Source organism: Gasterosteus aculeatus, chromosome 6 (assembly GCF_964276395.1).
Source record: "Gasterosteus aculeatus chromosome 6, fGasAcu3.hap1.1, whole genome shotgun sequence".
NCBI lineage: Eukaryota > Metazoa > Chordata > Actinopteri > Perciformes > Gasterosteidae > Gasterosteus > Gasterosteus aculeatus.
Genome location: NC_135693.1, coordinates 4,611,288 through 4,630,206, shown reverse-complemented (window position 1 = coordinate 4,630,206; position 18,919 = coordinate 4,611,288). Strand labels below are relative to the sequence as shown.

The 18,919-nt window shown below is 44.0% G+C and overlaps 1 protein-coding gene across 1 annotated transcript; it reads left to right on the top strand.

Moving 5' to 3' along the window:
- Nucleotides 1-1,034: 1,034 nt before the first annotated feature.
- On the top strand, nucleotides 1,035-18,348 carry ret (ret proto-oncogene receptor tyrosine kinase). Its single transcript, XM_040177763.2, has 21 exons — nucleotides 1,035-1,146; nucleotides 1,512-1,982; nucleotides 10,106-10,351; nucleotides 10,597-10,884; nucleotides 11,244-11,482; nucleotides 11,570-11,765; nucleotides 11,848-12,047; nucleotides 12,590-12,866; nucleotides 12,990-13,121; nucleotides 13,310-13,420; nucleotides 13,560-13,673; nucleotides 13,796-14,040; nucleotides 14,132-14,279; nucleotides 14,399-14,506; nucleotides 14,584-14,798; nucleotides 15,163-15,285; nucleotides 15,367-15,437; nucleotides 15,568-15,705; nucleotides 15,811-15,910; nucleotides 16,468-16,615; nucleotides 17,436-18,348. Exons 2-21 carry the CDS (start codon nucleotides 1,922-1,924, stop codon nucleotides 17,591-17,593), a joined length of 3,318 nt encoding a protein of 1,105 aa, XP_040033697.2. The 5' UTR covers nucleotides 1,035-1,146; nucleotides 1,512-1,921; the 3' UTR covers nucleotides 17,594-18,348.
- Nucleotides 18,349-18,919: the final 571 nt, after the last annotated feature.

Genomic DNA, 18,919 nt, shown 5'->3' with positions numbered 1-18,919 from the left:
ACACTCAAGTTCATAATTGCTTTCCCAAATTACGGTGCCAGTCAGCGATGGAAACAAAAAGCTGCATCTTGTTGAGATAAAAATGAAATCAATACAAACTCGCCACAGAGGTCTTAAGACATCTTTTGTGTGTTTGCATGCAATGATAAAGCTTTTTATTTGGCTATAAGCATTTAGCTGACTCATTATGAGCCACTTACAGGAACTGCAGCAGCTCGAAATCCATTAGAAACATATCGATAAGTTGTAAATACCGATAAAAATGAGAATATTTGGACTGCATTAATGAAGAACATTCTGCTTATGTTTCAGATAGAATTTCTGCTGAACCCGTTCTATAGAAGCCCATAAGATAACGATGTCCTGGTTCCACATAACATGACTATACCACAATGTTTCCGTGCCTGTATTGATTCTCAATGAGCATATGTCTCAGGATACCTCGAGTCTGTCATATGGAAACTTGATCCCAGATACGATGTACTAATTCAGACAGCGCAGCTTATCTTACATCACATAATGATCCCCACACTCTCCCTTGATACAGCCAGAAGCATTGACAGTGAACATTTGGGTACGCTATCTGTAAAACGTATTGAAATCAATATTCTATCTGGAAGAAAGTGATTTTCCTTTCTTTTAAAATTGATATATTGGGTTTTAGTGGAGGTAAATTAGTGTTGTGGGACTGTGGTACTGATGATATTGTTAATCTAATCTGGGTATTATACTTTCCACTTCTCAGTATAGCAGCAGGTAACAAGCCAAAATAATTTCCCGAAGTACATATGTTAAGTATAATTATAAGGTGCTTTCTTCTAGTATTTCCCTTTTTATATACAGCCTTTTGATACAAATAAATTGGACCAATAGACAGCAGGTGCAAATATGGAATAGCAGTGTTTTCTTCCACTTGGTGGGAATCCCTGCTGTCCCCTCTGGCCCAGTGATCCCAGTGGTTCTGCCCCATGCCGAGACATTGATTAGAGAGCGGTTGCTGTGTGAGTGACTGGTGTCCCGCCCCGAGGCTGCAGCGATGCATCACTCCACACATCCAGTCACAGAGAGATCCCTCCCTTGATCGGTGGCCTTTAGCCACGGACATCCGCTCCAGACCTCAGGCCAGAGTCACGCAGCTGATATTAGGTGATTTTTGTTCTTTGACCTCAAAGTGTAGGCAGACAGACACGGGACATGTCTGCTAGTTTTTTGGGGAAGTATAATTCATTGATGTGATATATTGGGGCATTAGCGGGCCAGTGGGTTTGGGTTGACTGAAATAGACCTTATGAAAGGGTTTGAATCCATTAAGGTAAATGTGTCACTGGTGTTACTAGATTGGAAATAATGATGCCGAAATGGTTACAGATTCTAATGAAGCAATGATATAAATAAATGAGCACACAGAGGCTGTACCTTGGAAACGCACCATTTAATCATAATTGTTCAGAATTTCCCCCCCCCCGCAGAGTGTTAATGAGGTGACTGACCTGCTGTTAAATTTCCTGTAGATGCTGTGCAGCCCGCTGGTGCGGAAGCAGCGGGGCAGTGAGGAGCGAAGCAGAGGAGCAGCGAGCCTCCTCCCCCTGGCCAGAGAGCCACAGAGCCACGGAGCCACTGAGCCACTGAGCCATCCAACCACTGAGCCATCCAACCACAGAGCCATCCAACCACTGATCCATCCATCCACTGATCCATCCATCCACTGATCCATCCATCCACGGAGCCAGTCCGCCCAGCAGTCTGTGGGACGCTGAGGATTTCATCCCGGAGCCGCGCGCACACCGACACTCACCGCTTTGCGCGACCTTTTGATTCTTCCTTTTTTTTTGTTGAGCGCGCGCGCGTGTTGGTCGCTTTTTGAGGAACTTTTTTTTCCATCTCGTTTTTATTCAGAAACTTTCACTTATGGTTGGTGAATATGGGGTCACGTTGTGGTTTCTCTCGGGGAAACGTCTTCGCGCTGCTGCTGCTGCTGGAAGGTGAGCTCCGTCTTTAGATCCGCTGCTCGGGCACATGAGGGGCCACAAGATTCCGTTCTAAATATGCGTTGCATTCAAGAATGGTTTGGGCTATTGGTGCTTTATTTGAAAGAAATTTACTTTAATAATTCTTATTTTTGTAAATAAAAAAACACAATGTTTAAGAGGAAAATGTGTTTTTTAGTGCTAAATCCCATTTGAGACATTATCTGTTAATCTCACAGCATTCGTTTTTGTTTAAAGCCGCCTCTTAATCGTCTGTCAGTTAGAAAGGCAATTACTTGTGGCATGAAATAAAGTGCATTGGGTTCGGGATGCACTCTGAATTCACCAAATGTCCGGTTCTCTGCAAAAGTCTGGGGGGGTGGGGGGGGGGGGGGGGGGTGGAGAGGAATACAGAGACAAAAGATATCTGAGCTGCAAAAAGACGAGCCAGCAAGTCTAGATGGCAACTTACAAATGAAATTGACTGCTCATGTGTGAAGCTAAATAGCTTTTCTAAATTGCAACATTTTTGTTTTAATGCTTTTCCCAGAAGACGGGCACAAAGTGGGAATTGTTTCACGTTTCAGAAAGTGATACTTGCAACGTGTGCTGGCTGTTATGTGTGGTATGGCACACTGAAACCTGCAGTCAAATGACTACGGCCATATACCATAATATTATAATCCCACTCACAATCCCACAGCACAACTGTACCAACACTGTCCTCCCCTGCCGTCTATATTTAAAGTGTCTCTCATAGCTCGGGAGGGTGCAAATCTCAGCGTGTGGCTAGTATGTCAAATGTGACAATTATAGGCCGTCGTGTGCAACCCTTGAATTTGTTTTTGGACTATCAGCCCAGCGTACGATTGATCATCACATTGTTTTAGTGGATTTGAGATGTGAAGACTTTGTTCTTTTGCATGTTAGTGGGTCCCATGGCTGCAAAAACTAGACTCCTAATAAACTGCAGGCCGGCGTAATCGCACCACAGAACACTTTCCTGCAATTTTAAGGTGCTACAGTTGTATTAATGGCAATTAATTGCTGTTTCCACCGCGTGTATTCTGTGTGTATTCTCCCATCACACGGATGCTCCTGCACACATTTTCATCCCTGCTCTGCCTGGTTCTGCGCCTACTGTCGCGGTGGCAGGCGTTTCCTCCTGACATTCATGGATGGGCATAGTTGGTTGAGTTCGATTTCATATGTCAAGGAGGTGATGGTAATTAAACGGGTGCTGAAACCCACACCTTACGTAAATGCAGCGCTCCTCACCTGCCTGTTTGCTGCAACAAAAGACCTCCACTTGCACGGAGGAGAAGAGGCGAGCTGCAGGCAGGTGTGCAGCAGCTGCTCCTATCTCTAGGCAAACACTGGCTGTTTGTTTTCTTTAGCAAAATATCGCCTGTTATACAAGTGCACACAGCGTTTAGGTTGCACTTCGGACGTTAACTGCTCTCAGAACAACACATCAGATTGATTTAGCTGTATACGTTACGGCTGATTTTTTATTTATTTCACCTTTGGAGGATGTTGGTGACGTCATGAACAATGTGATCGTTGCCTTCTGTACACTCCTTTGAAAGTTAAATCTCCAAATGAGTTTCATAAATGTGATAAAAGTAATTGAGTCACGTTGCGATGCACTTTTTGTATCACATAACCTCTAATGCGAGGTCGTTATACAAGTTATTAAATATTTGATGGAATCTAGGGAGGGTTAGATTGTAGAAAAAAAGATAAAGTTAGTGTTGGTTAATTCCCATCATCACAGTTGGAGGTAACTCATTAGTTTAGTGTTCCTTGCTGAGGTAATCGAACGGAGGAAATTGGCAATCAGAAGTTCACTATGAGAGCGATCAGCGTTTCCACATGTGACTGCGTTTCACTTAGTTACGCAGAAGAAGTAGAGCCGTCATCCAAGTTCCTGAAGTCTTCTGGTCCGTCGTTGCTTTTTTAACATTTAAACTTCTCATATTCGGAGGAAGCATATGGATTTTTGTGTTTGCTTTTCTAGGATCTTTTTCATGGAGGCTGGCTGAGGAGGTCTAATGACTTGGACTGGTTTAAATAAACGCGGCTGTCTTATGGATTGTTTAATAAAATGTTCAGAATTGAAACTAATAACATAATACCTTCTGTAAGTGAACCTGATATACGCCTTTATTGAAATCCAGCAAATCCTTTTAACAGACACTTCTGTGTAATCCATCAATTCAACAAGAGCCACAGATGTTTTCACATAAAAGCATTGATCCGTTTATCTTCCATCGTGGCCTTGCTGCCGTAGCGTTGACCCTGCTTCACCCTTTGACCTTTGAAACCTTAACCAAGTGGTGATAACCACTGTGCCTCCTCCTCCTTAGAATGATGACTTTCATCAGCATCTTTTCCGTTTGAGAAGGAACAGACCTATAAATCTCATTTGATATATGCTGCTATTTGATTTAGCTCCTTATTACATTATATGATTTAGTAAAGCTTCTGTCTTGTGCTGCCTATCAAGGCCTTATAAATCTCGTCAATGATCTAGTCTTGCTGTCACTAGGTCTCTTTTAGAATAATTGGAAAACATCAGAAGACAAGTTCTTTGTTCTAGAGTTTATCTCTTACATTTAATTACGTAAACAGCGTTGTTGTGATTCTCTAAAAACTAAATCATTTAACTACTCGTCTATGGAATTGGCACAGGGTATATATTTTTGGGGTCTTAGTTTATTGCTTTCTGTATAAAACTGTGGCACACAACAACTTGCCTCAGCATCCCTCCATCCATCTCGCCGTGAGCCTCGCTGTCCCTGAAAGGACAATAAGGATGATCACAATCAGAGCACTGATGCAGCGTTTTCAGCCTTTCAAAGTTTGACGCTTTGTCTTTGAGTCTTTGTTTCTCCTCCCTGCAAAAAGATCAACAAAATTCTGGCGTAAATGCATCATCCTACTTTTTATTATTAATCTAAACCAGTGTTATTTTGTTAGGAGGACGTCTGACGGACGGACTCCAACCGCTGGATTATCACTTCCTTTGCTCTGAGAGTCCTCGCCCCTAATCTCTAACTCGGGACTGTTGCTTCTGCTGCTGTTTGCGCTGCACGGACGCCGCTCCCACCTGTCAAAGCGCTGTGTCTGATCCTCTAGTCAGTTCAGGGTCACACTTCCCTCTCATGCATGGGTAGAATCTAATTTGCTGTGGTGAAAGGACAAGGAGACATTGATTGAAATTTCGCCCTCTGGGCATCTAGTCCCCTCGTTTCACATGGACCTTGACAAGTTATTTTCCAGTCGCCTGGCGGTGCGAGCTGCGTTTGACCCGCCGCTTACAACAATGAGCAAAACAAAAGAGCGAGCTCAGCTCATTCGATGCATCGCGGTCGTGTGCCACTGCAGAAGTGGAAGTGGGTGATGGGTGTCGTTTTAATCGTTTTAAGGGTGCTTAGGGTACCAGCTTTAAACATGAACAACTCATTTATGATAAATAAATAACAATCCAGACCTCGTTCGGACCCACTCTCTGACAAAGTAAGAATGTTATTGCGTAACTGCTCCTCCTCCACCAGCCCCACCCTGGCGTCACCCTGTGTCCATTTTGTGCGCTCCTTCACGTTAAGTAGGAAATGATTTTCCACCACCTGCCCGTGCCAGAAACTCAGAGAGCTTCACTTTGTGCTGAAAGATCCGTTCTGTGCCATGAAGCCACGGACTTCCCTTTGTTTCCGTACTGTAACCCATCAGACTCACTGTGGATCCTGATGTGCTCACACACACACACACACACACACACACACACACACAAGTAGCAGCAGCACGAGGCTCATCATCTACACAGGGCTATTTTTCGTTTAGGTCCTGCATGATATCTTGTAGTGGTGAATATTTGACGAGGTCTTTGTCTGCCTCTGTGTCCATGTCGGTTAATCCGATGGCTTTTTACCATCGTTGTCATGACAATCAAAAGGTTTTATCAAAGCAGGCTAATGACCACTGCGTCAAACTCAGTCAGGAGCTCCAAGATGTTCCTTAATATGGATACGGATTTCAATTTTTGATGCCACTGTCACTCCCCCAGGAATCCTGAAACTGAATTTGTACATGCAGCTCCTCCCTCAGGAGATGTTCTATTAGATTCCTTGATGACTGATGAACAGGGTTCATTGGATCTTAGCTTGTGTATTCTCTGAGGACTAATTGGATTACATTTTCGAGTAATTGATTATTATGTTACGGTATGCTTCATGGTAACCTGAGTAATCTACCTGGAGCCTGACTACCTCCTTCCAACCCAGATCAGATATCGTATTACTCTGATGAAAGGTTTGATGACTGTGTCATCATAACAGGATATTACTTTATTTCCTAATTATGCCGTATTGTTTGTAACCTCAATCAGGACAATGCTAAATTCAGGTTGTAGATCCAGCGTGAAATGAGATTTGATCATGCATACTGGCACGGGAAACCAAGAGGGAGAGATTTCCAAACCTAGTGATCAATAAAAGCCATCGTATGTAAGTGAATGAGCTAAACGTGCAGATTTCTAGTGAATTGATCCTTAATGAGACTCATTCACATTACTGTTACATCTTTGGAGGTTTCAGAGTGATTATGATTTATTTTGTGTTTGTTTCACCTTGATACGCTGCAGCTACTCCGTAATAGTTGATGGATTATTTGAAAATGTGGATATGAATGACTAAACTGGGGCTGCGAAATGAACACAACGCGGAACAAAAGGGTCCATATGACGTACCGCAGAGATGATTGCACACATGCGGCCATCGGCCGTTCTCCCCGTCGGTCTCATCAGTGGAAAACAATCAGCATCACTGTTGATTAGTAAGGTTATTGATTGGTCTGCTGCCAGATACAGGCCCTCTTCAGTGGGTCGTTACCAGGGGCAGATGCAGCGCACGTTGACCTTGGGAGAGAAAGGGCACCGGGCTGATCTCCCACAGCTCCAGTCGTACCAGCAGCGGGAATAGAGGGGGGGAAAAAATCCTGCACTCCTCCTGCCGTTGACAAGGAGGCTCACCGAGGACGTCTGGCTGGGGGATCCACGTTTTTATTTCATTCACAGAGGCAGGCGCAAGCTGCGGGTTAGTCTACCACATGAGCTCATAGCTGGTAAATCTATCAGGCGGAGCACGCATTGAGCTAATTGAGTTCCTGTCTTTGTCTGGGACAACGGGGAGGGCGTCTCACCCTATCGGCTCAGTCCCAGACACACTGTGGTCTGTGGCTGACTGAGCACATGGCTGCAGACTTTGTGATGAGCGCGTGTCCTTTTTGTCCTTCCACAGTTTAGAATATGAAACGGAACTGACACAGGCCGTAATTAACTCAGGGAAAACTGCCGCCGTCAAAGGCATACGTGTGTAGACGAGTGAAGGTTATTTTCTGTTGTGGTTGTCGCCAAATAAGCAACGTATGAGTTCATTTTCAGTATATCTACTCAGGAGTGCATGATATATTTTGTAAACACAGATTGAGTGCTCCCCTCAAACACTGGCTTATTTACTAAATTACTTACCCTGGCTTTTTGAAGAAATGTATATGGCGGCTAACCATCGGTTTTATTGGTGTTTGACGGCAGTAAAAGGTCTGCTGGCGGTTTTAATATTTACACACTTTGAGTAATGGGGGGTCAAAGACAACGTATTGAACACGTATACGGCATAATCTGTAAAGGACACGTTTCAGTGTTCTGGTATTAGTGCTCCGTTTCAGTATTATTAGTTTCAATCGTTTTCTTGAGTGGTCATCAGGGATGAAATGTCGTTATGATTTCTGTATTTCTGTAATTCTTGCGCATCATTTAAGGGAGCTAATGAGTCATACTTCTGGAAAACCCTCATCATGGATACACAGAGCAAAGATGCCATTTGTTTAGAGAGACCTGCTCGATCCATTCAATTAATTAGTTTTGATATAAACTTGCTTGCTTTTTGTTGGCTTCAGTCCTGGAAAGAAATTTAATTTTGAATGATATAGACAAATTGTGTTGTGTTGGGGTCCAGTGGCCTTGGCTTTGAGCCGATGCCGGCATTCATAAATACACTCAGCCGTCACTGGTTCACATGTTCAATCCTGTAGCTCTATTTGTTAAGGTGCTGCCATCCGCTCCGTTTGATTCATGGCGGTTTCATGTGTAGGAAGTCTGATTCATTTCTCTATTAATAGAACACACAGTGTTGAGATGAGTATATTTGTACCTTGTTAAAAAAAAACAATTTAATCCAACATCTTTAGCATCTTATGAAATTAAGACAAGCATTAGGCTAATAATGTATTATGATGATAAACTGAGCCTTTGGCAGTGAGATAATGGCACCCTCTGATGGCTCTTTGAAGTACATGTTGAGGCTGCATGCTTGTTTACAATTAATTCTTTTATTTTCTCACACAAAAAGACAAAATTCAGTTATTTTGCTCTTTGAAGTATATCTTTTATTAATTCTTAAGAGTTGCATTTGAAGTGTTTTCACAGCATGCATCCATGTTGTAGGCCTACTACTATAGAAAAGCCATCCAATGCCAATGATTCAGTCTGTCTCTAAAGGTCCTACAATGTTGCACTGTGTTTCCTCTAATATTCTATCGGTGCCCCCCGTGTCAGACGGTCCTACCGCCGATTTCCCCTGTTTTGTAATGCGAGATAAAGAGAAGCTACATTTTTTTGAGTAAGACATGAGTTTTTTTCTTTTTATCCGACTAAACAATCCCTTGTACAATCCTTGTTTTTTTACCAGGAACCTTCAGGTTATCTTTTCATGATGTTTTGGTCTTGTTTGAAATCTCCATGTTAAATTAACTTTGAAAGATATCCTCTGTTATGCAACTCAGGAAACAAACATAGCCAATTTGATTAACCTCGTTTCTTTGCTGGTGAATATCTATTTCCCTGTTCTAGGAAGAACTTTTCAGATCTGTCAAACATAGTGAAGACTTTCATTTAAAAAGATACAACATTGATGAATGACTTATTTCAGTGCCTGCCCATTATATTTCTTGTCATATTCTCATTTTCACATTATTTTCAGGCTTTCTCAGCTTTTTTTAAACCTTTTCTGACATCATCATAAAATATATTTTATTACTCAACCGGTGCAACCAAGACAGGGGATTGATCACATCCTGATGGAACTTTTTGGGGTGATGTCTATCATGTCTAAATACCAAAATCATTTGTCATCATGAATGACTCTAGTTATTCATGTTGGGGACGATATAGAAAAATAAGTCATAATAGTAAGTCTCCTGAAACTGCCCCAGCAAGATTTTAAAAAACAAATGGTCCGTTGTTTGTTCTTGTCTCAGGATCACTTTTAATAAAAAGGGCTGCAGCCTCCCTGAGTGTATCTCCATCCTTCAGGAAGGACGGCCACATTTTATCCATCAGCTCGGCCTCCTGTCATCCAACCCCCGCGAAATTAAATCAATGTCTGAAACCAGAGCCGATGCCTCAACTGCACCAACAGAAATAGAAAATCCAGTTTTGCTGTCTGCTAATGACATTAGTGCGCTCCCTAAATGGTTGCCTACCGTCGTCAAAGAGGAACATAACAGGGATATAATTACAGGAGGAAACCTCACATCTCCACTTTCCTGTAAAACACATAGCCGCCTATAGCCCTTTATGGATTTCCACAACACACACGCACACATTCTAAACCACACCCCCCCTTGACAGGTAATGATTCATCTCTCCTCCATATCGTGTTATCCCTTGTAATTAAACTTTTCAAGGTGAATACAAGGAGAATCGGAAACCACATGTTATTGACCGTATGAGACGTTCATTAAAAGAGCTGCATAAGTGTCATTTGAGCCCTACTTTCAATATCCGCTAACAGATGACAGTCCTTACGGGGGGGAGGCTCGGTCGTATTCCATGTATGTGTTATTTCCATTCAGTGGCCAGACAGCATTATCAGTGAGCATTGTTCTCACAGTTAAATACCCAGAAAGAGATGATAACTGCTGTTATCCTGCACCGTAATAATACTCAGGTTATTATCTACTGTCACAGCTTATTTTCAGTAATCACAATGTTTCCCTTAGACGGGATAAAACTAAACCCCTCTGTGACTCCCTTGGCCGCCCGCTCTTTAACATCTGGTAATTTCTTCTTTCCGCAGGAGCGACGGGGCTGTACTTCCCTCAGAATGAGTACACTGAGACGGTGTATGTTGGCCAGCTGGCAGGGACGCCGATCCTGCAGGTCCACGCCATGCTGGACAGCGACTCCGAGCGCTCGCATTTCTACCTGTGCTGGACAAACCCACTCAGACGTCCGGCCTACAGCTCCTGGTTCAATCTTGACATCAACACGGGAACACTGTCCTTGAACAAAACCCTGGAAGAGAGCGACTTCGCCTCGCTACGTGAGTTGGATGCGACCGTTTTTACGGCAATGCACAGTTTTTGTCAGTGTGCCCCACACACAAGAGTGAATCAGTGTCTTGACGTTTATCCCTTTTGCATAATACTTTGGCTCCCTGTTCAGGTCTCTGCCCTCAGGATGATAATGCTAATTGCATAGAGGCAAAAAAAATGTGCTTAGTCATGAAAAAGAGCTGTCTGAGATTAAAACGGCGCCTGATTTTGTCTCGGCTGTTTTTCCCGTCAGAACACTCATGGTCTGTGAAGAAGTTGTTCCTGCTTGCCATGGTGATACCGACCTTCACCAGGAAGTCCCACTGCATCCGAAACTCCCCTCGGATCACCCTGGACTTTGTCAATGCCACGATGCCTCAGTGTGCTCAGACGGATATGAAGGAGCTGTGCTTCCCTCACAGAGACACCTCCAACCCCCACATCATGGAGAACCGGTTCCCCGGGGCTCTACGGCAACTCAGGCGTCTCACCAGACTCAACGTCTGCCCCAACTACACCATCACCTACAACGTGGAATCAGGTTGGACACTTGCACTTTGTGACTCGTGCAACATGAAATCGCACATTATTTCTTGACAAATTGACAGTTGAATTCAAAAGCAACAAGTCATAACTTCATCCAGGTATTCTGCACTACTAGTCTGACCGGTATAGTGTATAAGTTAGTAAACTTAAGGCAAATATGATCATTTTTTAACACTTTTTTAACTATCGACTTGTGTTAAACTAGTTAGCATTTTAGCTGACAATCACCATGGCGACTGTTAAGTCTAAATCACTGGCAAACCAGCTCTGACTCAGTATTGTACACGTGAGACCCACAGCGTGGTGGCCGTATACACATACACGCCTGACCTTGGTTGTTCCTCTTGTCTGCAGATACTCCAGCGCCGTTTGCTGTGAACGAGAACACCACAGAGCTGGTGGTCACGGCTCCGTTGGACCGCGAGGAGAGCGAATGCTACCGACTCCTGCTGGTTTGCACAGTCCGGACTGAGACGCTCATCACCAAGGTGGAAACTTCGCTGGATGTGTTCGTCGACGATGAGGACGACAATGCGCCGTACGTGAATGCAACGGACACAGCGGATGTTATCATCAGCTTCAATCGGACCAAGGTGAGGAGGCCGATATGACGGATCTGATCTATAGCCAATGTTGGCTGATTTGACCTTCTTCACATTTCTTCTTTCTCTCTTCTTCAGGGGGGCTCCTTTGGGGGCTTGTTTGTCTTTGACAGGGATTTAACCCCCGTCTACCCCATAGACCAGAGTCAGAATAAGTATGTGGGGACCTTGCTCAATAATGACCCATGGGTAAAGGAAACCTTTGCCATAAAAGGCACCTTCAGTGAAAAGAAAGCAGCTCTTGGTGGGATTCGAGAGACCGTCCACGACTACCGTAAGTAAACCTGGCGCTAATGCAAACCATCTGCGTTTATGAGCACTTTCGTTTTTCACACATGTTTGGTTCTTGATTTTAGAGCTGGTCCTGAAGAGGAACCTGTATGTGACTGAGAACCGCACCCTGCAGCTCGACTACCTGGTAAATGACACCACCTACCCCGGCCTGGAAGGAACAGTGCTGCTGCACTTCAACGTCACCATCTTACCCGTCCACATCCGCTTCGCCAACGTCACCCACATGTTCCCTTTGGCCCGCAGAGCCTCTTTCTACGCGCAGGTACTCCTGACTGCCTATCATACCAATCTATTACTCTCGGTTTAGTCTGCTGTTGTCTTAAAGTGTAGGTAGACATGCTTACATTTTAATGTATTAACTAAAAATCAAAAAGGTCTCAGCTGGATGAGCCGCACCTGTTTACATCACATCAGCTCCATTTAATTAGATGTTCCGCCGAGGAGATCAGGATTTCCTCAATGCTGAAAGATTTGAAAAAAGGATTGTCCTGGGAAGCAATACATAACAATACAACTGAGCATGAAACCCTTCTGTACAATAACACCCATTGATGTAACTTTTGGACTTGATCCCAAAAGGATTTAACACTTATTTCTATTCGCTATTGAGAAAATCCTAGCCCTTCAAACCACTTCAAAAAGGTTTTCACAGTGTTAAACATGATGAGGCTGCCATCTGCTGGCCCACTGAGGTGTTATTCGTGAAGCAGTATCTCTACAATGCAGTAAAGCTGTTTGCATTATGCCAACCTCGGTCTTAAACTACCGGTTGTCTTTTAAATCTCTCGTCCCGTCTCCCCTCAGGTCGGCAGAGTCTGTGTGGAAAACTGCCACCGCTTTGATGGCTTCAGGGTCACATACCGGCTCCAGGTGCCTGATAAGAACGCGTCTGCCGACGTGCAGTCCTGCTATGCAGCCATCAGCATCACCCAGGCCCCGGACGACATGTGGGGATTGCTCTATGTGAACGACTCGGAGGTGCTGTGCAGGCCAGAGTGCCAGGACCTGCAGTACCTGGTGGTTGCCGAGGAGGAGCACACACAGCTCGAGGCCAGCACGCAAATACACATCATACTGGATGGTGAGGCTGGAACAGTCAAGGTCCATTTCATCAGCTTTTAAAAAGAAAAGGTTTAGTCCTCACATGACTATGACATCTGAGCCGTCTCTTGAATATTCGGCTATGTGTGTCTTTGGTACATAGCAAACAAAGCCAGTCAGGAAAGCCAGCCGTACCTGTCCTGTGCAGAAAACAGACGGCGAGGAGACTGCGAGTCGGTCCGAGGCCTCGGGGCAACGACAGGGAGATGCCAGTGGAGGCAAGGCACTGAGAAAGGTACGTTTGATTTAACGAACACACAAACATCATTGGCTTATGTTCATACTAACCATGTGACCATGGAGTGATTCAACTGGAACCAAGAACCATGTGCTCTTTATTTTCATAATTACAAGCACTGTATGTTTGTCATCTGGTGTCGTTTTCACAGCTAGGTTTTTCTCTCCTGCCTCCTATTGTTTCAGGAATTTCTGAAAATTACTCAACCTGCTCCCCGGACCTGCGGACATGTCCGGATAGCTTTTGTGATGCAGTTGAAAGCAAAGATGCGTCAATATGTCCTCAAGACTGCACAAGTAAGAAACACAAGCCTTGCTTTTTATTACGCTGATGGAATTCTGCGAAAACGTGTAACTAACAGTTACAGGACATTTTGTTTGATGTTAAATTCAAATGAACAGGATGATTTATTTATTAATTATTTTGTCTCTGAAGAGGAAACTGTTACCGGAGGTCATGAACGGGGCTTGAGGAACGGGATCCAGGCTGGATACGGAACCTGCTACTGCTACTCTGAGAGATGCTTTTGTGAGAAGGAAGATATTCCGGGTGCGTTGTTGTAAATCGTAAACTGTCGACATTAAAGCAAAATACAGACTCTGAGAGGTTCCTCAATCATGTCATCTAAAAAATGAACCAGAAATAGACGCTACTTTCTTGAAATCCCCCAGAGGCGAAATGTGACGACATGTGTAAGACCATCATCGCCACGGCGCTGCTCCTCTCCTTCATCGTCTCCATCCTCCTGTCTTCGTACTTCCTCCACCGGTACCACAAGAACTCGCCTAAGCCCCCCATCGCCTCCGCTGAGATGACCTTCCGCCGGCCAGCTCAGGGGTACCCCATCAGCTTCCCTGCAAACAACCTTCGCCGCGGCTCGCAGGACTCCATCGAGACAGAGACCTTTAAAATACCGGTGAGCTGCTTCTTTCGGCCTGTGACCGACGTTTCCGCTGCTCAACATTTTAAACTGAGGAAGTCATCAATGCTCGTTTGTTTTTCAACAGGAGGATCCTAAGTGGGAGTTTCCTCGTAAAAACCTGGTACTCGGCAAGACTTTGGGCGAAGGAGAGTTTGGGAAAGTTGTCAAGGCAACGGCATTCAGGCTGAAAGGAAAAGCAGGTTACACCACTGTGGCTGTGAAAATGCTTAAAGGTAAGGCGAGCCAGCAAGAGGCCAGACAAGGTGGGGAAGTAGGGGTGATATATGAGAAGTGAATGTCCAAAGAGATGAATGGATTCAGCGTTACGATCCGTTCTCTTGCTCCGTGACAGAAAACGCCTCTCACAGTGAGCTGCGTGACCTGATGTCAGAATTCACTTTACTGAAGCAAGTCAACCACCCGCACGTCATAAAGATGTACGGAGCGTGCAGTCAGGACGGTAAAGGCATCCCGAATATCCTACTCCAGAGTGTGTGTGTTGGACGTGGCCTCTAACTGCTGCATTTACCTGAATAGGTCCACTGCATCTGATCGTGGAATATGCCAAGTACGGGTCACTCCGCAACTTCCTGCGCGAGAGCCGCAAGGTCGGCCCGAGCTACATGGGGAGGGACGCCAACCGGAACTCCAGCTACCTGGAGAACCCAGACGACCGGGCGCTCACCATGGGGGACCTGATCTCCTTCGCGTGGCAGATCTCCAGAGGCATGCAGTACCTGGCCGAAATGAAGGTATTTGAACAACTCGCTCCAACTAAAATAAATATGTGTGCTTGCTGTGGAAGTTCTGCAGTTAAGACATTTCAGATATTTAATTACTTAAGATACTGGAACATTTGCAGTTTCAGTCGGTTTCGAATACCGTGAGTAGAAAGTTCTGAAAGAGGTTGTTAGATTTTTTGTTTTTAAGGGCTGAGTGGAAACTGCTGACAGATTTCGTTTGAAGTATAAGAGATGAAAGCAGTTGAAACGTCAGTAAATGATGGACGGTCGAGATGTTGGTTGTGGTGTTTCTTGACAAAATAGGTTTAAACATTGATCACAGTTGAAGCCACTCACGGCGCGATGTGTTTAATTGAGGCTTTTGGTGCGACAGCTCGTTCACAGGGACCTCGCAGCGCGAAACGTTCTGGTAGCCGAAGGGCGAAAGATGAAGATCTCAGACTTTGGCCTCTCCAGAGACGTGTACGAAGAGGACTCATATGTTAAGAGGAGCAAGGTAAAGTGCCATAAAGATAGAAAAGCATTCATTCTAGTTTCCTTACAAGAGCCTTGAAAACACTCTCTTCCTCACCTCCAGGGCCGTATACCCGTCAAATGGATGGCAATAGAGTCCTTGTTCGATCACATTTACACAACGCAAAGTGACGTGTGAGTACAATAAACATTTCATGAAATCATTTATCATGTTGGGAAATATGTTGAATTATCCTGTAAGCAATTATCATTCCATTCTCTATTTATTGGAATATTCCTATAAGCCCTTGTGGTTTTCTTGCAGCTGGTCCTTTGGTGTCCTGCTATGGGAGATAGTGACACTGGGAGGAAATCCATACCCAGGTATCGCTCCTGAACGCCTCTTCAACCTACTCAAGACCGGTTACAGGATGGAGCGGCCGGAGAACTGCTCGGAGGAAATGTGAGCCCTGATCTGTCGCTCTGCAGCATCTCCTCTGGGTGCAATAACTCCCTCCACCTCATTCAGACAGTCACAGAAATGACGCTTATTCTTTCTCCTCCTCAGGTATAATCTCATGCTTCGCTGCTGGAAACAAGAATCAGAAAAGAGGCAGACGTTCACAGACATCAGCAAAGAACTGGAGAAGATGATGGTGAAAAGTCGGGTATGACAAAGCTACACAATACAGTGATATAAGTTGTTTGTATTCTTCAATGGGAAAGCAGGATCTATTAATCAGCCTCTTTCGAAGACAATTGCAACAACTTTGGGATTTGCAGCTGCCCCAAAGCAGTATATCAGCTCCGGTTGACTTTGTGTACTGTTGGTTTTGCTGTTTGAAGACACAAACACACATGAGGCCTGACGCTGCTGTTTTTGCTCTATGATCTGCCTGTCTTACCAAAGGCTTTGGATACCGTAATTAGTGCCTGTAAAGATCCTAAAGTGTAGGCTTGGTCCGCTTAATCACAAAGCATGTATACCAGCCGGGCCTCTGCTGTTGAAGCGAGGCTAAATATAAAACATTTAAGGACAAGGGAACGCAGACGGCCCACGGTTCAGCGGGCCAGTTCTTCGCTGTTGTAAAAAAAGGAAGAGCTAGTGGCCATGTCTCTTGATGCCACGGCAGACAGCACTTGCACCTTTGTGAGTAGACGTCACCGCGCTGTGATTCCTCCCCTCACTAATCGGCCTAATCCCACCTGCGTCTGCTCTTGTCAGGATTACCTGGACCTCGCAGCGTCCACGCCAGCCGATGCCCTGCTGTACGACGACGCCCTCTCTGAAGAGGACACCCCACTAGTGGACTGTAATAACGCCCCTCTCCCTCGAACCCTCCCCTCCACATGGATTGAAAACAAGCTCTATGGTAGAATCTCCCACGCATTTACTAGATTTTAGAAACAGGACACACAACACAAGCTCTCTTTTTTGGCAAGTTGTGATTGGCTTTCCGTAGTGTGCGTGACTGTAACCTCGGCATGCCTTCTGCTGATTAACGCTGACGCGTCTCCCATTTCATCGCAAATGAGAGACTCAGTGAGAAAAAGATCTTGTGTCTTGACTTCTGTGTTTTACTTGGACCTGCTTCTAATGTACATGAATGCCGACCAAAAGTTTGCTAATTGTTAATATTGAGAATACCCTTCATTCTAATTTATATGGCACTGCTCGTTCTCATGCTTCATCTGCATTTTATTTGTAGACATTTCGTCACTCCATCACATTCACATTGTCACCATTCCATTATTTGTTGACATTGGAAGAAACAATGTGCAACATTTGAAACAGGTCCCTGTTTTTTTTATTTCAGATTGCCTTGAATTTTCTGACTTTCTAATGTATATTAGCTACCTATCCATAATGATTTCACAATGCTGAACAGAGGAACAGTAAGGCTTTTGAACACAACTCTCGAGTGGCATTCATTTAAAATAAGGAACGCATTAGTCTCGTTACTTATGGTCCACCCGCAATCCTGAACCTCAACATCAACGTAGTCGCAGGTCAAAATATGAGCCTTGATACACGAAACTAGTAAATTATACAATCATAAAAACATAAAGCCAACACTCTTCGAATCAGGACCTTCAGAGACGGACACTAGAGAGTTTGATGTGAAAGCCTTACTGTCTGCACGCTGTTAATCTTTCACTGAGTGCAGACAAATGATATGTTCTCGTTTTTAGGCATGTCATACCCCAACTGGCCTGAGAAGAGCCCGGTACCACTCAACAGACATGATGCCACTAATCCAGTCTTTACAAGATATGCCAATGATAGTGTTTATGCAAACTGGATGGCTTTGCCTTCACCCGCAAAAGCTGTGGACAAGCTCGATAGCTAAAGACAAACCAACACTGTAGAAAAGATGACTAATTAGTAGATGTGTATATTTCTATAAAACTGTACATATACAATCTGATGCTAAAGTTGGGTCCCTTTTTATTTCTGTTGCACGGGTATTCAATGTGTAAAACTGGGGTCTTTTTGCTGCAGAAGCGGCAGGATTGATGTAGACCACGCTTCATTCAGCTCGTCAGTATGTTAATTATTACCTCACGGGTCATGTGGGCCAAGTTGTATCACTGCATGACTATTGTACCAGATTGTATGCCAGTGTCAATGTCTTTTAAGTGCCTGTACCGCTTCTACAATAGCCTCCAATTATTAAAGTGCGACTGTGAAGATCTTGTTCCGGCCCAGGAATTGAAAGGGGACGTCTTCACCCTCTCCCGCTGTAGACAGCTGGGATGGAGTGGAAGAAAGCAAAAGGCTTAACTTGTTGTTAAAAATGTAAAGTTTCTACTTTGGAGCATCGTCCGTTTTGTGTTTCTCCCGATAGACGTTTTAAGGCTGTTCTTGCCAAAGAAAAAGTACCACAGACACAATGAGTGAACAGTTTTATTTGTTTCTTTTTTTACATGAAAGATATCAACTAGTGTGTGCTACTCCAGCGTAAGGACATGAGACTTCATGTAGATTGTGACCTTGTCCCTGTCAGACCACAGCAATCTCTGTAGAAGATGATTATGTAAACTAATGAGTGTTATCATGTTGTTATTATTTGATTATGTTCCAATAAACAATACAAATGTGCAATATGTCTACTCACCTCATGTCTCCAAAAATAGATACTGAGCGTCTGTTGGCACATTCAACTTTTTTTTGCATTTCTCCTTACAACTTAATACATACTATAACAAAAATCATATCACTCCAAGCTAGATTGTAATATAAACCATGACCACTTACAACATATTCTATACTTATTTATTTAATTGTTTTTTTTGCTGTCATTATTCTCCATATTTCTATGTAATTTGCTACACAAAGTTAAATATGGTACAAGTTTGGATTTCAAAGTTTATAAAAGAAATAGCATTGAGCTCCCACTGCCTGTGAAAGGTAGAGTTTATTGCGAGAAGGAAAAAGTCTGTTTGATGATGACTTTGTCATGATCTCACTGGTTGTACCTTTATGTTAACACTAACCCTGGTTAATATAGATGCAGTCTGAAAACATCACTAAAGTTTCATGTTTTATGTCCTTTGAATCCTGCAGCTTCTGTTGAGCTTGTTGTTGTTATTGTTGTTTGAATGAGTCCTAGAGACAGGAGGAGCAAAAGGGAGGAGGAAAGAAAGTCAAAGTTCTCCAATACCGCTTACTTTAA

What these genes read in the sequence shown, in the direction of transcription:
- ret (XM_040177763.2), top strand. Translation starts at nt 1,922, where the DNA reads ATGGGGTCACGTTGTGGTTTCTCTCGGGGAAACGTCTTCGCGCTGCTG. An exon ending in AGAGACCGTCCACGACTACC is followed by an intron (nt 11,766 to 11,847) that starts GTAAGTAAACCT and finishes TCTTGATTTTAG; the next exon opens with AGCTGGTCCTGAAGAGGAAC. An exon ending in CAGAGACCTTTAAAATACCG is followed by an intron (nt 14,041 to 14,131) that starts GTGAGCTGCTTC and finishes GTTTTTCAACAG; the next exon opens with GAGGATCCTAAGTGGGAGTT.